This window comes from Lepisosteus platostomus, chromosome 8 (assembly GCF_059453375.1).
Source record: "Lepisosteus platostomus isolate fLepPlt1 chromosome 8, fLepPlt1.hap1, whole genome shotgun sequence".
Lineage (NCBI taxonomy): Eukaryota > Metazoa > Chordata > Actinopteri > Semionotiformes > Lepisosteidae > Lepisosteus > Lepisosteus platostomus.
The window spans coordinates 42,568,565-42,586,671 of NC_142618.1; the positions used below are offsets into that span (position 1 = coordinate 42,568,565).

General features: G+C 38.3%; 1 protein-coding gene across 3 annotated transcripts in view; it reads left to right on the forward strand.

Annotated features, from left to right (window-relative positions):
• Nucleotides 1-18,107, forward strand: part of ankhb (ANKH inorganic pyrophosphate transport regulator b) — a 55,525-nt gene that overhangs the window by 2,336 nt on the left and 35,082 nt on the right. For all 3 annotated transcript variants that reach the window (XM_088643519.1, XM_088643520.1, XM_088643521.1), the window contains 4 exons: nt 11,384-11,600; nt 15,641-15,759; nt 16,590-16,673; nt 17,605-17,775. In XM_088643519.1, coding sequence (XP_088499645.1) covers nt 11,384-11,600; nt 15,641-15,759; nt 16,590-16,673; nt 17,605-17,775 — 591 coding nt within the window. The remainder of the gene's footprint in view (nt 1-11,383; nt 11,601-15,640; nt 15,760-16,589; nt 16,674-17,604; nt 17,776-18,107) is intronic.

Below are 18,107 nucleotides of genomic sequence, written 5' to 3' on the forward strand. Positions count from 1 at the left end.
ATAATAAAATACAAACATACAAACAACTAAAATACAGTCATAAAACGAATCCATTTAAAATGGATGTATTATGAATTAGCCTAATGGCTGTGCAAAAATTGAACTGACTTAAATGGCATTACATAAATCTCTATTTAACCAGATGAGTCAGTGACTGCCGTTTATACAGTGGGATGTGTTACTGGAGCGGTCTGGGTGAAACACCTTGCTTAAGGATGCAACAAGTATCTGAGTGCACTACCTGATAACTGGAACTTCCAGTTGTCCAGTTGCAAATTCACTGGAGGCACCTGCAAACTTTGAGATGAAAGTAAGTGGGAATAATGCAGAAACGTTCCAGTCACTGTGTTTACAGAAAATGTAGAAACCCAAACAACAGCTGTCACCTGTGACAGCAGCTGATGCTAATGTCAGTTTCTTTCCTCATACTGTTCCAACGAGGCTGGTTGGCATGTCTTAATCTTAATAACCAATGATTAATTAAAATGTGAAATATTGGAGACTATTTCCACTTGACCTCTGAGAGCCTGAGAAAAGTCAAGGCACGTCGACAAACTAAATGCTCAAAGAAGCATTGCGGAAGGGATTCATTTTTTCCATCATGACAATGATCCAGAAAATGCAACTAAAATACTTGTGCAATCATGCTGAGATAACCCCACGTGACTCCAGTGGTAATTACAGCACCCATATTACAAGAGATCAACAGGCTTGCCTTGGATATGTGACTTATTCAGGAGGCTTGTTAATAGAATCCAATAGAGGGTATACAGTAGCATTGATAAGTATGCTGGTACCATAAAGCTTTGTAACTCCTAATAGAAATGGGCTGAAACTGCTCGTACCACTGATTGGTCAACTCCTTATATGTTTTCATCCCTCTTGACTTTACACATGGAAGTATATCCATTTACCATTTACATTACTAAGTCTAGTCTTATTTCCTCTGACCTCCAGATGTCATTAATTTGAAATAAATTACTGTGTATGTGGCCTAAGTGTTATAGTATTTGCTATTGTTTTATATGGAAGTAAAACAGAAGTCTTGATCAACGATACAGGCTACACCTCCTGGTTAATGCTAAAATAGCTTATGTTTTTATATTTTAACACAAAAGGCTCTGATAAATTGATAAATTATAAATAAATGGCTGTCAAAATTTTACTTTTGAGCTGTCCAAGGTACTGAATTTTTTTCAACAGAAAGACAATACAATGTTTTTATACACTTAATTTCTTTATTACTTTATTACACTTAATTTCTTCAGCTGTTATAAGCCTGTAAGGGTACAGTTATATCTTATGTTTAATAGTGTTCTGTTTGTCATTTGATATTGCACCCATCCAGGATTTTACCTTTTACTCAATGCATGTATAAAAATCAATGCATGTATAAAAATCTTTATAATCACAGTTTTCACATGCACACCTAATATGTTTCAATATTCTGGAAAAAAAGACTCCAAAAATGCAATGCAAACCAGAGCAGGAATCGGGGTGAAGCCTTTTGCTGGTCTCTTTTAATAATGTAATTGAGGATTGTAGCTTTTGGGACAGATGCTGTTGCATATTATTTAAATCTTTTACAAGCCTTTGGTTCAGTGAACACCACATTTTGGAGAAGATGGGGTAACTTGACATAGCACATGACAAATGATTTGTACCAGATGAGCAGAGTCAATATTGGTCTGAATTGAAAAGTCTCCTGCTGACAAGAACCTTTCCATAAAATCCTTTTTTTAAAAACAAACGTTTGCTGAAGTTTTGAAACGGAACAAGACCAGACAACAAGTACAGAAAAAAAAACAATAAATACGAGCTCATAAGAAAAAATAATCTGGAGTCACATCAGTTTGATCAAAAAACACTTCAGTCACATACAGTACATGTGTCTTCTTTGCCAAGCAACAGTCAGTGGCTTTGTCTGTTTTATAGACCTGTTAGACTCTGTAGGAGATCAACAGTCTTCATTTTCTCACCTCTTTTTATTAAATTAAGTTTTACTGACTTGCTCTTGGTTTGGATTTGATACTGTTACAGATAATGGAGACAAAATGTGACTTGAGGAATTCTTGTCACTATTTAAACTCTTGTGACTTGGTTGTCATGGAGATATTTATGGAAGACTGGGTTTCTGTTTGAACATTTTTCCCAAGCCCTAAACATGTTTACGGAGATGCTTGGTACACTATTAGTATACTAGTGACAGAGCAGTGGAGCAATCGTGATGTAGAATTGCAGGTGCATTGTTGTGTGAAAGTTTAAAATGGTTTAGCTTGTGTGATGGGGTTAGTGGAGGAAAAGAATCCCGATCAGGTCTGCTAACCATTTTCCTTAAAAACGTGATCAGCTACTGTAGTCCCATGTTTTCCCTTAGAAGCACACGACATGATGTTGTCCCCAATTACATCTATTTCAGAGCAGCCCCTTTCCTTTTTGAACAGATTAAAAACTAGGAGGGATGCAAGAAAAGTGGATTCCAATCATTTCCCAGTTTGATTTGAAGAGGTACAAGACTGGAAAGGTCCTATCTTTTAATATTGTGTGATTTTATAATAGGGACGTAATAGTAAGGACACACACGCCGTCACTTCAGAATCATTGTGTGGCTGTGTATGACAGCATTCATCCCTTTTCGAGCTGCTTTATCTGATACAGGGCCGCACAGGAGCCGGGGCCTATCCCAGCAAGCAACAGGAACAAGACAGGGGCGCCAGTCCATCGCATGGCAGGCACAAATACAGCCATGCTTACACCCAGGCTTCTCCCAGTAGCCAGTTAATCTACCAATATGTTTTTGCACTGTGGGGGGAACCCATGCGAAGACGGAGGACAGAGAGACTCCATGTGGATAGCACCCAGGAGCAGAACCCAGGGCCCAGTGCTATGAGACAGCACTGCTAACCACTGTGCCACCATTCTGCCCTGAATGATGGCAATGGGATTAAACTTTTTACAGTCTAAGAATAATAATCACAATGATATTGACTACAGGTGTAAAAAGGACTAAAACAAATCCAAGAGGTTTATTCTAAAGCTGTGATTCCATTAACCAGGTTTTGGTTGAATGATTCATAATACCATGGAAAATGTAATTAGATTTCAGACAGCCATGTTTTCATCTTGGCAGGTCTGTTACTGCAGTGATTTTGTTCCTGCAAAGATGCACATGACCTTTTGTTGCAAGTGTATTCGTCTGTTCCTGGAGAAGCTGTTTTCTTTTCCTGAGGATGTCATTGTTATTATCAATAGTTTTTCAAGGGGTGCCTGGCACTGGGGTGTGGCTGAAAAGATACAGTAAGTGTTACTCGGCAGCCTATTTAGGAACATAGTGGTTCGTGTTTTAGTAAATTAATATTGTAACTGTCTCTGTTATTATGAACTATTTAATTGTTATCTCAGTGTTATATGCTGTTCTCCAGTGTTTAGAGTAAATACAATACATTTTTCAGCTTAATTTTCATGATCAGATAACAACGTCCCTTTTTCGTATAGTTGACACGCTTACTTTAGCCTGTGTAAACTTTCTAACTTTCTCACTGGACACCTTGAACTGTGTATACCTCAGGAACCAAAGTAGAAAGCAGTCTTCAAGAACACATAGAAGACAACTCATCATAAGCATGTGGAGACCTGTTTAAGGAAAAGCAAACCAAAGATAACTTTGGGAATTGTTGTGAGATTCTTTGGGTCTGTTGGACCTGTGACTGGAATTTGTCAATGAGGCTGTACAAGTCAGCAGTTCAAAGAGGTGTTAATAAGTCATGCAGGCATGGATTAAGGCTGGACACCCTGATGGTTTCAAAGGAGGAATTTTTGCACTCATCTTTTTCGCACTAATTAAATACTTATTTAACTTTAATTAATACTTGCCAAATATTCAAGGCATAAAATTTAATGTTCTTGAAGTTTGGTAGACAGATTTCTAAGGACCTAATTTTAATATTGGGTTATTTTTAAAGAATTTTAAATTGATGATTTAAGTCTTGAAATCAGTGGTTGTTCATAGAGGCATAGTTTAGTGCAATTTGGAACAGTGTTGTATTAAATGCTGATTCCATCCATATTACACTAAGAATAAGTCCTAAGAATAGGGACTATGATAGTTGCTTTACTAGTAGAAGACGTGAGACTTTTAGATTTATAACCAGAAGTTCATTGGATTGTATATCTTCTAATCTTTGGTTTATACTGACTATTAATAGCTATTAATTTACTAGAAGCCTCAACAAAGTTGAGGAAGCCCTTCGTAGACCATTTAGGATTTGAGTCCTGAGTGTTCTTCTTTCCAGTGAGACATCTGGATGTCCCTTAGAAAAAGCAGCTTTTCAGTTCCTCGTCTGTTCAGTGCTCAAGATGGGGACAACACATCATTGAGAAGAGTGGTGTCTCACTTGCACTGATGTTTAAGATGTTAGGTATTTATTTATCTTGACTTGACTTGAACTTTATTGCCATATGTAACCGGTGCTGGTACAATGGAATTCTTGCTTACAGAAAGTCTCTCGATTGTAAAACAAGTGTAAAAAAAACAAAACAAAGTGCAAACAGTGCATCAAGACAATGTACAAACAAACAATAGACAATGTGCAAGTAAACATGCAGACAGTTTGAATGTAAACAATACAGACGTGTAAACAATGACTGGAGACGTACAATAAATAAATTACAATGAGGTAGATGGTGATGGTGTAGGTGTGGTCCGAGGGGGATGGCTAAATGTGTTCGCCAGTCTCACTGCTTGTGGATAGAAGCTATTGAAGAATCTAGTGGTAAGTGTCCGTATGCTCTTATATCTCTTGCCTGAGGGCAGTGGGGTGAAGACCTCATGCCCGGGGTGGTGACTGTCCTCTGTGATGGCCAGAATTCTACCACGGCAGCGGTCCTCATAGAGCTGTTTAATCTCGGTGAGACCGCAGCCGATGATCTTCTGGGCCATATTGACCATTCTCTGCAGTGCCTTTCTTTCTCGCGAAGAGGTGTTGCCATACCACACGGTGATCCCGTTGGTGAGGACGCTCTCGATAGTGCAGCGGTAGAAGTTCACCAACACATGTATTGGCATCCCCCATCGCTTGAGGCACCTCAAGAAATAAAGGCACTGCTGAGCCTTCTTTGTAATTGAGTCAGTGTTCACAGTCCAGGTTAGATCTTTAGAGATGTGAATTCCCAAAAACCTAAAGCTGGTGACTGTTTCCACTTCCGTTCCATCAATACTGAGTGGGCTGTGAGTGTGTGGCCTGTGTCTCCGAAAGTCCACTATTAGCTCTTTCGTTTTCTTTATGTTCAAGTCCAGGTTATTGCTATGACACCACCTAAGCAACTGTGCACAATGCAATGGTTATTACTTGAGTATATATTGCGCATAACAGGAAGAATGTGTTCATCACAGGAAGGATGTCACAAGAAGCTTATCTTCTTGTGCCATAACTTATTTTCCATAAAATACACATATAAAAGTATAGGGATTGTAATGCAGATAAACCCCAAGGACCTTATGTATTTTGCTCCACCCTATCCATGTCCCTGGGCTTTCATCAAACAGTGTAGTATGCAAAAGTGAGGGATGTCACTAAACCTTTAATTAGTTACGTCTTAATTGGTACAAATTATTTGCTTAAAGACATTTTTAACATAATTTACATAACATTCTTATGCAGAAAACGTCATTATTTATAGCAGGCTTACTGGCATATTGTTGAACATATGTGACAGTGCTAAAACATCGAATCAATATTTGTCACCAACTACGTGTCTGCTGTGGCGATGTTGAGGGCTAGTAGTGGGATGCCACTGTTGGAAGTAATGCAAGCTGTGCTTCGGAGACGCATGTTTTGTACCAGGCAGAAGATGCTGTCACAAGGACTCTGTCCCATTGTCTTTGTAGAGTCCAGACAAGCATGTACCTGTTCACTGGTCCCTGAGATCTAGGTGCCTCATGTCCTCCTGGCTCATCTCACAGATCATCAATGTTGAGGAGGACATCCGTAGCACAGCTGTCGTATTCTCATTTAGTAAGAAAGCGGTTGTGACATGAGCCACTTGAGGGTGTGTGTTTCCCAGGTGGAATGTTATGAAGAAAGAGCGGGCAGCAGGTGAGGTCCCAGGATTTGATCATTGTTGCACCATGCAGCTGGGACTCCAGCAATCCATAGAAATGGAGTTCTGTAGCATCTAGAAACTCCCCATCATGGCAATGTGTCATGATCTCCCAGATCACGGCCTGTCTTTGACAAAAGGTGCTTGGGTGTAACGTCCTGCCAAGTTAGTAATTGCTGGCTGTGAACATCCCAGATGGCAAGTGACACATTACTGATCTAGTCCAGCTTCAACACACCAGTAGTACAAAGGCATTATTCTGTTGATAAGTGGGGCATATGGCTTCCCTCCTGTGCTTTTAATTTTTATTTTCAATAAGGCCTGGCGTTGAACTGATGAATTCGCCCCATCACCTGGGCCAAATGAGCTCTCAAAATAGCTAATCAAAATAATGTAAAAAACATTGGATATACAGTTTAATATCCCAAATCTATTTTTTTAAAAGCATACATGTGTAGAGATTCTTTTGATGCTCTGTATATATCCACTCCTTCTGAATTTTGTAATTTTGCTGTGGTTAACACTGAGCTTCTTCATTCAGATTTACAGTTCTCCACTAGCATTTTCTATTTTTTTAGCTTCCAGCCAGTTCGTCTTTATCCATCCATTAAAACACTGTGCTGGATCCTGTAAAAAATGTTTTTACCATGCTCCATTTTCAATGTCTTCACAATTCTCTAGATACACTTGGTGTGTCTTTTCAGCTTGAGCATATGCAGCCGTTTTTTAGTTTGGAGTGTTCCTCAAGAAGAGGTCTTTGAGTGCTCTTCTCTTACAAAGCTGCCCTTTTGAGATCCGTCGAACGTCTTATCTGCCCCTTTGAATTGCAGTGTTTTCTCTGTGATCTCTGTTTGTTTAGAGCTCCACTTTCGCTTCACCAGCCCTGAATATTTGTCATAATCGTGCACTCTGTCTAGGAGATCCTTTCCAAATCGTGGGTGTGAAGCACTAAGAAAACAAGATTATATTTACGTAATGGCTGTGTGGGCACTATAAATAGTCATGCTGTTCCATGACATTAAAATAAGGCAAGTTGTGCTTAGTGTGGCATGGTGAGGTCAAAGCTCTGTTGTTTTGTGGAGTGTTTTGTCACGTGAGCCCCATACTCATGTGATCTCAGTATCTTTTCTCTCAATTAGAGCTGTAAGACCCCAGCCGCATGCTATAGTACGTGTTAATTACGTCCTCAGGATACTGTTACCACTGGAATCTGAGCACCTCAGTGCTAGACTTTCCAATTTGGATCCTTACTATGGCAAGAGATAAAAAGACTAAAAGAAAATAATGCTTGGGGCAGGTTAGGATCAGTACAGTTGCAGTTAGTTAAAAAAACAGCTACCTAGGATTGTCATGACATGTTGGAAAAGAAACCCGATTGTTTTAAATGATTTTTTTTCTCAGCTTAATATGTATCTTAATCATTTTGTTATTTAGAACAGAAAAAAAATCTGCCTTGCAGAGCCCCTTCAAAGGCACGCATTTTAAAAAAAGTTTTCCCTTTGCAGTAACTGAAAACACTACAATCTCATTAAGTGGTAGAATTGTGCTTTGTTGTTTTTTTCTGTGTCAGACAGTGCTGTCACTTAGACCTCACTGCAAGCCATTTATCCTGGGGCTTGGGTATGTTAACTTATTGTAGGCTTTAACAAACATTAGTATTACTATGGAGTTGTCTGATGACTCCAGTCTTATATTCCCAACAGTTAATTGAGATGCATATCATAGTATGATATTAATGACATCCCAGGCTGCTTTACAGTCTGGAAACCAAGACAGCAAAACTTTTAGATGAGGCAAACCATAGTTAATGCAAACTTCACTCAGAAACATCAGAATCATTGTTAGTCAGGTTATTGATTGAGTATTTCATATGCCAATGGCAGTGGAGTTCTGTGAGCAGATCAAGAGAGAATTGAAGTATAATAACTTCAAATATATTATACAGTATATGCTCGTTTTTTATTAAACAGTCGCACTTTAGGTCGCCAGATCCACTACGACGCAATGTCAGAGCGCTGTGAATGTTGATTTTACACACAACTGGATCAGACTTTGGGGTTTTCCTTTTGTTTCTGGGATGCCCCTGAACAGTTTTTGAGCAACCAGAGGGTTTTTGAATCCTTGCCTCGAAGAACCAACACATTTTTATTTTCAAGTTTTAATGGTTCTGTAACTCATTGTCTTATGTAAAAGCACAAAAATGTTTGTCATGATTGGCAGTGATACATATACAATATCTTTCAAAGCATTCTAACAAGAATCCAAGATTTGTTTTTTTCTATGATTAGGTTGGTCTCAACTGTACCGTCTCCCCCAGTGAATTTGCCATCTTGCTCGCCTTCTTTCTGTTGTCTTCGTGTCTTTCTTGACGCTTTTGTTTGGTTTTGGGTGAGAGGGGTTTGTCCGAAATAGTCAGCAAGTGACATTATTACACTGTAAAAATGCTATGTTGGTATTTTGTGTTAAAATACTGTATTTTTATGCCTATTTTGCTAAATTCGGCGAGGAGCTCGACAGATCCTTCTCTTCTTAGTGCATAGCCACGCCCTTCCAAGATTTTTTTTACTTTTGCAAGGCTTGGTTTCCAAAACAAAACGTCTGCCTTCCAAACTTCATCCATTTGAGTTCTAGGTGACAGCACTTCAGTTGACTTAAACTGACAATGCAAAATTTCAAGCTTGTCTGCATAACATTTCTTCTGCTTTTGCATGTGATTGTATCTCGCATACTACGTCAGACTATTTGTAAGTTGACACTGTTTGCTGTCTACCAGCAAATTCAGGTTAAGGGAATCCAGAAAATCTAATTAGCTGCAGTACTCTTTTTTTCTTCGTATCGCCTTTCAAAAAGGGTGCTTTTTGATTTGTTGATGGACTAGGTGGTGGCCATCAGGTTTTATTGGATCAACTTAAGATTCGTTGCCTTTAACAATTTGACAATTCGAGAATTTCAGTGAAATCGGTTCCGCTGTTGTAGAGATTATGAAGAACCATAAAATACAACATGGCTGCCATGTATGAAATAAATTGGCTTCACTAATATGGAATATTTGCATAAGACTATGATTACTTTGGAACCCTTCATAAGTCTATAATATTGTACTGTACATACAATGTGTAATATATGGACATTTATCTGATCTTAAATTAGTTTGCTTTGAGCTGGCCATTTTTTACATGTAACATTTTTAATAATGTTGCTAGAGGACATTAAAGTTAACATTTGGCAATATTCATGTCAATGAAAGAGTTGCCATTTTTACACAGAATTAATCTGCATACATAGCCACTTGTAACTTTCTGTTTTTCAATACATTTGTCTTTTTGCTTGGAATCTGACTTTTGTAAACAGAGCAATTGTACTTGTGAAGGTTTTGTTTAATTTAATATTTTAATCAGAAGACTCTGACTTATTTATCATGCATTTGCAGTATCCCAAAATGTCTAAAATTGCTTTATAACATGTTTCGTTTAAGCTGCAAAAACTTGTTGAAGTTGGAGTTTTGATTTTATTTGTCTTGGAATTTTTTGTAATAAAATTGCAAAACTACAATGAGTAGGACAGTTGGTTCATTGTGAACAGTATGTGTACTTGCATTGAAGGGAATTTAGAGTAGATCAGAAACAATTGAAATTACAAGGAAGATGACAAAACTCAAGGGACCGGATTAAAGACTGCAGCCTCTTCATATCAGTCTCAAGTATACTTTATAGGGAGAAGTTTAATATGAATGGAAAAGGAGGAAGAAGGTGAACAATAAAAAATTTAGGGGAAAGTTGTTTTGCAGCATTTTTTGCAGCTATTCTCACTTTTCCAGGGTGTGTATCTAGAAAGTGCTACACTGCACTGTTTAGTCTGGAAAACATGTGTCACTCATGGCAAAAAAACAACAGCAAGGTCATAAATACTGTATAATAAAAAGACAAGCCCTGTTATCTGTGTTTCTTGCTACTAAAGCTTAGCCTCAGTTCACTTGCTTGTGTGTTTTATTGGATGCAAGGTCAGGTTAATGAGAAGTGATTCATCTGACAAGCACAGTCTGAAAGAGGGATAATGAGCTCAGCTGGATGCCACTATGTGGCATTGGTTAGGTTTACTTTTAGCACAGGAATTTCATATGGACATTCATTGGTGAATTGCCCTCCTCCTGCAGGAAATGAGACTACAGTTTCTGCCCTTGTCACTAATTCCAGCATGCAGTGGACAGATGAACGCAGCACTATTCTTGCCCCGAAGGAAGTCTGGCTTAATTGCTTCAATTTGTTTAAACCCACAACCTTTCAGTGTGGGTGTGGACAAAAGTATACATTCATACTGGAAGTGGCATTTGTAATGCAATTAGATCCCACTTTTTTCCACTTAATTATCCAAAATTTCAGTAAATAACCCCCAGCCTTGTATAAACAGCGGAGAGAAAAATTGGAATGCAGGAATGACACATGCTGCATGATGGGCACCTGTAGTTACTCTGTTTTGGAAAATTTGTCTGTTAAGCAGGAAGCCCATCATACTTATTTTGAGAAATTGCATTGCTCAGCCGTTTGACTATATTTTTTGTTTTGGAGGGATGCTTAAGTCGAGCATTAGCTGATGTGAAAAAGGCACTTTTTTTTCATAAAAGGATCCTTAGAAAATTGCACACGGAAAGGACAGTCACTCATCATGAGGTTTGTTTACCGGTGTTCCTAAATAGTATTTTATTCTGCAAGAAAGGAGGTAGAGACACAGTGATTATTTTTCCTGAGTGTGCTGATCTGAGTTTGTTTGTCAGACCTGCTGTAAGAGGTGTTTGTTGTCACCTCACCCCCCCCACATCAAACTGACCTTAATTTAAAAAAATCATATTTTAGTACCCTAAATTTAAATCTGTGAAATAATGTGAAATCTCTTTTTTTCATAATTATTTTTATTCCATAGCATCTTCCATTTTTCACACTCATTTCAAATAGTTACAAAATTCCCTTTTCTAGGCTGACTTATATATGAAAGAAAAAGTAAAAAAATAAACTAAAATAACTTTCAGATGTGGCCAGTGCCCATCCTGAGCTTGTTAATCAAAATGAGAAGACTAGTAAAATGTTTTGCATATATATTAATATAACACTAATACAAAATTAAATTTGCATTTTTTTTATAAAGTCAGTTTCTCTTTGCTGGTACTGTACATTGTCTGCCACTGAATTTCACCCGTGGAAAAATAAATTAGAATTCAGAAATGAAATTGCTCATCTGTGAGGTGATATTTCTCATGTTTGCTGGTGTGGTTTTCTTGTTTCACCCACAGGCTTTGAACAGGGGCATAGCGGCAGTCAAAGATGATGCAGTGGAGATGCTGGCCAGCTATGGCCTGGCCTACTCGCTGATGAAGTTCTTCACGGGGCCGATGAGTGACTTCAAGAACGTGGGCCTGGTGTTTGTGAACAGCAAGCGGGACCGCACCAAGGCTGTGCTGTGCATGGTCGCGGCTGGCACTGTGGCTGTGATCTTCCACACGCTCATAGGTACAGTACGTACTGCAGGGTCCCCACGGTCATGGAAATCCTGGAATAGTGAGATTTCATTTTCCAGACCTGGAAAAGTTTTGAAAAATGATAAAATATCCATTAAGTTTTGGAAAAGTCATGGGTATTTGTTTTTTAATTGACCCAATATTATCATGACTGTATCATGTAATTTTGTTCAGAAGTTAGCAAACCTTTAAAAAAGAGGCTGCGGCATTAAAGTGTCGCGTCGGACCCTCTCGTGGGAATTTTAGAGTGAGCCGTAAGCTAGCCCAGCGCCCATGTCAAAATGCCGGGTAAATGTGTTTTCAGTGACTTCTGGTTAGCAGATGAAAAAGACAAGCTATGGCTCCAAAAAGATGAAGACCCAGGACGTGCGAAATGTAAATTATGCAGGAAAAGAACTTATGGAAAAGTTTTGGAATTTTGTTGGTTAAAATGAGTGGGAACCCTGGTACTGGCAGAGGGGGCACATGTTGAGGAGGGAACAGCATGGGTCAGCGATTAAAAAAGGAAAGTGACTTAAGTCAGAAAAAAACAAACACCTTCTAGAAGTTGGACGGTTTGAGAAACAGTGATGTGACTGGGCTTGAGTTGCGGACACTGGAAGATGTCTTAATCCATCTGGAATGGAATTTTACTTGATTCCACCTTCATCTTTATTTTTTTTCCAGTCTCCTGAGCTAACAAATACATGAAGTTATTTTGTTTGCTGGAAATGACTGTCGTACCTTAGCTACCTACTCTACTGTTCATGTTCTGGCAAAATCCACATTGCTACCAATTTTCCCAACATGCGTTTGAAATGTGCAATGCTCAGAGTAGATGTTATAAAATGTCAAAGAACAAACCACTGCAATACAGTTAAGGGAGAAAGGACTCCTTGTTTTTTGCGCTGGGTTTATTAGTCTATTTTAATACGCTGTGATTTCTACACTACATTTTTAAGGCCACATATTTAAAAAAAAAACTTTTTAAAGGGACTCTTATCCAATCTCCATGTTGACAAGGACAACCGGATCAAGCAATATTAAGTTTACAAAGCTGTTTAATAGTCAGTGTACTGAATGCATATATGCAAGGGCAGCATTTACCTTAATCCCAGAGAAAAAAGTAAATAAAAATGCTAAAAACCCCTTTCCTCAAATAGACTCTTAATAAACAGCTACATGAACTGACAAAATCAATGCTTAGTACAATGACCAGAGGGCTCGCTCAATATGACTGCCCTAAAGTTCCCAGTCTCTTCAACTGGTGATGTAATTTCTTTCTTCTCTGCCTGGTCTGCTGGGTATTGAGAATACTACTGCATGGTGCTACAGTATCTGTGTATCACCGAGGTTGGTACTGCACTTCACTGGTGGATGAAGTGGGTCCCCTCCTATATGTTAACTGGTTTGGGATGAAAATTGCAAGATATTATCATCTTTCTTCTGGTTTACTTACCTGACTACTTCAAGACTGCTCCAGGTAGATTTAAACTTAAGTGGGAGATCATTTTCCAATGGATAGTGGGGGCCTTATACTTCTGAGGGAGAAGTATATCAGAAGGCAGTTCTGTTCCAGTAGACACCTTTGCAGAATTATCCATTTACATTTCTATTGGTTCCATTAATGTTGCCTGTTTTTTGGTGAAGTAATATAAGGTACAACATTGTTTCTCTGCAGTAGTTTTGCTACTGGAAAAGCAAAAATACTTACTGCACTGAAAATATGTGGTTTCAGTGCTGCATGTAGACATTACACACAACTGAAATGTTCACTGCATTGCTTTCCTTTGCCAACAGCTTTAATTTTATTTTCTTTCATGTTAAAACATATTATATAAAACATTAAGAAAATGACACATCCTTCCTTATTTCTGTTGTGTGACATAATTTAAGTCTGTATACTGATTCAGGGAGAAATGTATTTGTAACTTTGTAGTGGCTGGTCTTTTACTTCTCAGGTACCCTTGATGTGGACATGACTCCCATATTATGTCGGGGAGTCAGCACCCATATCTGTTTTCTAAGGCCCATCTCAAGAGTGTAAACTGTCATCTTTGTGCCTACTGGCAGAGCTGCCTAGTGGGTTATTCCTGTCTAAAGGGCAGTGCCTTGAAAAAGTATTCAGACTATGTGAAGTTCTGCAAACCCATTTTCTGAAATGACAAAATCCTGCATACATGTTCTTTTAAACATAATATTTGATTAGAACGTGAATACTCAAACTGAATATTTAGAAGGGTAAGGTAAGTTACAGTAAATATCAGTACAAACTAAAGAGAGAACTGAAATATGTTGATTGCATGAATATTCACTCCTAAGCTCAATTGTAGGTGGTAGTACATTTGGGAAAATGAAAATGTTAGATACAAGTCTCACAGAAGCTTGGTGCAATTTTTCTTGACAGATTTGTTTAAGCTCTTTCATAATGCTTTGGGATCACTTATTGACAACAATCTCAGGTTTTTCCACAGATTCTCAATAGGGTTTAAGGCAGGATTTTAACTGGCCCACTCAAGGACATTCACATTCTTTTACAGTACTTGCGTCACTCCAGGTTAACTTTGGCCTTGTGCTGTGGAACATTGTACAGTCAAACATGACTTTTTCCCCAGTTTTATGTCTTTAGAAGACTGAAACGTGTTTTCCTCTGCTACTAGCCTGTACTTTGATTCATCCATTTTTCCTTAAATCTTTCCAGAACCTGCTTAAAAGAAACATCCCCCTAACACATCATCACACTTGACATTTTTTCCAATGTCAGTCAAGTGCTTTGTTGCAAACTCCTTGCAGGATATGAGCTGGGTTTTTCACACCACCATATAGGCTAGCTTTGTGGAGTGACCAGAATATTGTTGACTGATACATATTTGCTCCTGTTTCCGCCATTGAACACAATAGCTCTTTCAAAGTAGGCGTTGGCCTCGCAGTAGAATCCCTCAACAGTTTCCTCCTTTCCCCTGAATCAATGAATTAATCCTAAATTAATTTCGGATTGCCACAGTGAAGGGTTTGAATCCATGAAAACAAATTGAAAAGTCATGATTGTATATTGTATATCTGTTTAATTTTTGCTTTGAATTTCTGGAGTGTCAAAATGTCATGACTGCAAGCTTTGAGGCAACAAAATGCGAAAACTATGAAAGACTCTGAATGCTTTTGCAAGGCACTGTGTGTTGTTCATTGTACTGCATTGTAAGATTTCGAATGACAACTTCTGGTGAATCCTAGGGTGCTTTTAAAGTTGGCTTGCCTATTCAAATAACTCTGTTGGGGGAAAACTGCTATGGAAGAGTGACATTTGGTGCACAGACAAATGGGCCCAAGAGAAACACATTTCAGTGGACAGCAACAATACTCAATAGAAAGTATTTACAAAGGTGGTATCAATGAGCGGTTGCAAGTCTGCAAGCCATCTTGGACACAAATAATAGTCATAAGAACATATGAACAGTTAGGAGTAAAAGACGGTGATTTGACCCATATAGCTCATTCTGTTTTCAGTGGTTAATTGATCCAAGGATCAGCTTCAGTGAGTTGGCAGGGCAACTTGTCCCACAAGACAAAACTTAGTCACGTTGAACTATATCACGCCTACTGGTATGTAATGTCTTTTTATTCTTAAAAAGTGGTTGCCATGTGGCCATTTTCAGGTGCCGTTGTAACCACGGTGCACAAAGTTCAAAGTATAGTTACAGTATTTGAATAGACCAGCTAACTCTATAAGCACCTATGCAAATGATATTTTTGAACAGAAAACGTATAGTCTGCTAAAGGTTTATAGAAGAAAGTATTTTGTTACAACTTTAACCTTACATGACTCCTGGGCTCTGTGCTCTCAAGGCAGTATTTTGTTTTAGGTGGTCACTAGTTTTCCCCATCTTGAAATAGCTGCAAATTGAAACATTGAATCTCAAGTAATTGGGAAAAACCACTGTGTATGCCTCTGTTTGTTTTTTCAGCTTTTCATTGTTTAGGAAAGTGCCCTTCCAAATAAACCTCTTCCTTCTTGTTTATGTGATGTGAGTGCATCTCTCCTGTGTGTTATTGCAGCCTACACAGACCTGGGGTACTACATCATCAACAAGCTTCATCATGTGGATGATTCTGTGGGTAGTAAGACCAGAAAAGCTTTTCTTTACCTGGCTGCCTTCCCATTACTGGATGCAATGGTGAGCATTTTTATTTCCTTTTTCAAGAGCAGGTGAATGTGGGTTAAACCTGTATGTGCAAATTCCAAGTAATTGTAACACTTTTAATCTTTTAGCATTCCGAACCCCAGGTTGACTTAATATTCCTGGTGTTCCCGTGTGATTCAGTGTTTGGATATTATTCTAATAAGCACGTTCAAGACATCGTCTGATCTAATGCAAACCTTAAAGTTGTGCCAAGCTGTAAAGAAATTATGCATGTGGTTCTTCATAAATGTATATTCATATTTGCAAAAATACCATAAAACACCTTTTTTAAATCCTTTTATTCCAAGAAAACCTGTGTTTAGTCTTCACAACAACAGATAAGATAATTTTTTGTTGTTTTTTTATTTTATATAAATGAAAGATAAAGTGCACTAGGCTGTCAAAACATGGTGTAAGATATCTCACTGAATATTCACATTTTGTTTCCAAGTAACCTATTTGGCAGTGTCATTTTAAAGTGACAGGTATTCCTACGGTTCTTAAGTAGGTTTTAGCCTCATACTGACAGGCAAAAAATGACAAGAATTTATAGATAAAGTAATGTCACACCACAAATGTCAACTTTCTCTGAATTAATTCCTGATACTGTTTGCTGCAGAGCTAAACTTTGTCTATATACAGTACTACAGTATATGGTCGTTTTTGTCTGTCTTGTATTATGGATTTTATTTGTAAATTATGAAAAAAGAATTTTCTGTGTAACCTTAAGAGTTGGGTGGGTCATCTGTTTTGGGATTCAACACCTTGAGCGGTTTATGATGGTCTGTAGGCCCTTCAGTAATGTTTAATCTGTGTTGTTGCAGGCCTGGACCCATGCTGGCATCCTTCTGAAACACAAATACAGCTTGCTAGTGGGTTGTGCATCCATATCTGATGTCGTAGCTCAGGTATAGCTAAAACTATATACTATGTTATACTAATTGTTCCAGTTCCTTAGTGATATTACCTTCTGCTCAGAGCTATATTAAATATTGGAGCTAAGTTTTAAATCTGGAAGTAGGAAAGGTTAATTCTACATTGAAAAACACAACGTTTTGGCTGTCTTCAGGCATTTTGAGGGAAATGAGAAAGATCAGAGAATATGTGGGAAAGGGAATTTTAAGGATGCTGTACATCACATTTTAGGTTCAATTAGTTAACTGGATTTTAAGACAAGCCTAAAGAATATTACATGATAGCACATACATTTAACCCCAATCTCTCTTATATATACAGTAGTACTATGATACAAAAATATGTGTCTACTAGGTTCACATAATATATTCTAAGTAAAAAATAGTTGAAAAAAGGAAAATCAGGTATTAGATACAGTATGTGACATGAAAGAGGCTCCACTGATGAAATATTTGTTAGTTTTTTTCGTGCTGTACAGGGCAGAACCTCTTCTTGCGTCCCGTTGCCGTTCTCAAGCTCATATGCATCCCCTTTCTAACCTTTTGATACATAAATATATTTCTGACTCCTCCACTGTACAGAATGAAAGAAACAAAGGTGTTTCTGTGAAGTCTTTCCACTGATTTAGAGAGCGACCTAAATTGGAAAAACAAGTCAACGCTACTCTGAAATATGCATAGGGTCTCCGTTGGGACGTTTATGTACTTGTGAGCTCAAACAATGCCGTGTGTGATACTAATGTTAATAAAAAAACCTTCTCAGAAGAAGTCTTTCAGAGAGCAGGTCACAGATGCTGTATGCTGTGATAATCTTTCATCAATGTTATTTGTTACACGGACTTGAGGGAAGCAGATGCCTATGATGTAGAAATGGGTATGGTTTCCATTGGCTCAGCTTTGTTTAGCTCTGTTTCTGCTGTTCCAGATCGTGTTCGTTGCCATCCTGCTTCACAGTCACCTGGAGTGCATAGAGCCGTTACTCATCCCTATCCTGTCTCTGTACATGGGAGCACTGGTGCGTTTCACCATCGTGGGCCTGGGATACTACAGGAACATTCATGATATCATCCCTGACTCCAGTGGACCCGAAGTGGGGGTAGGTCCTCTAAAATCACTGGACTCTCCTTCAGTGGTCTGACTGGAAAGTTCTTCTGACTTTCAGTGAGACATTAGACTTATTATTTTTTTGCAGACAAGTTCTATAAATCAGAGCATCTTAAGCAGCTGAATAGTAATCATAGTAATCTCCTATTCGTACTAAGTCATGTATAAGTTACACAGCTTTGTGCTGGCATAAAGTTTGTGAAACCTCTGTATATGTGAAATGAAATTATTGCAAGGGCAGGGATTTCTAGGATGCATTGATGGGGGGTTTCTTTCACTGCTGTAGCTGAATGCGGGACTGCAGGGGGGTGTGGTGGTGGCTGC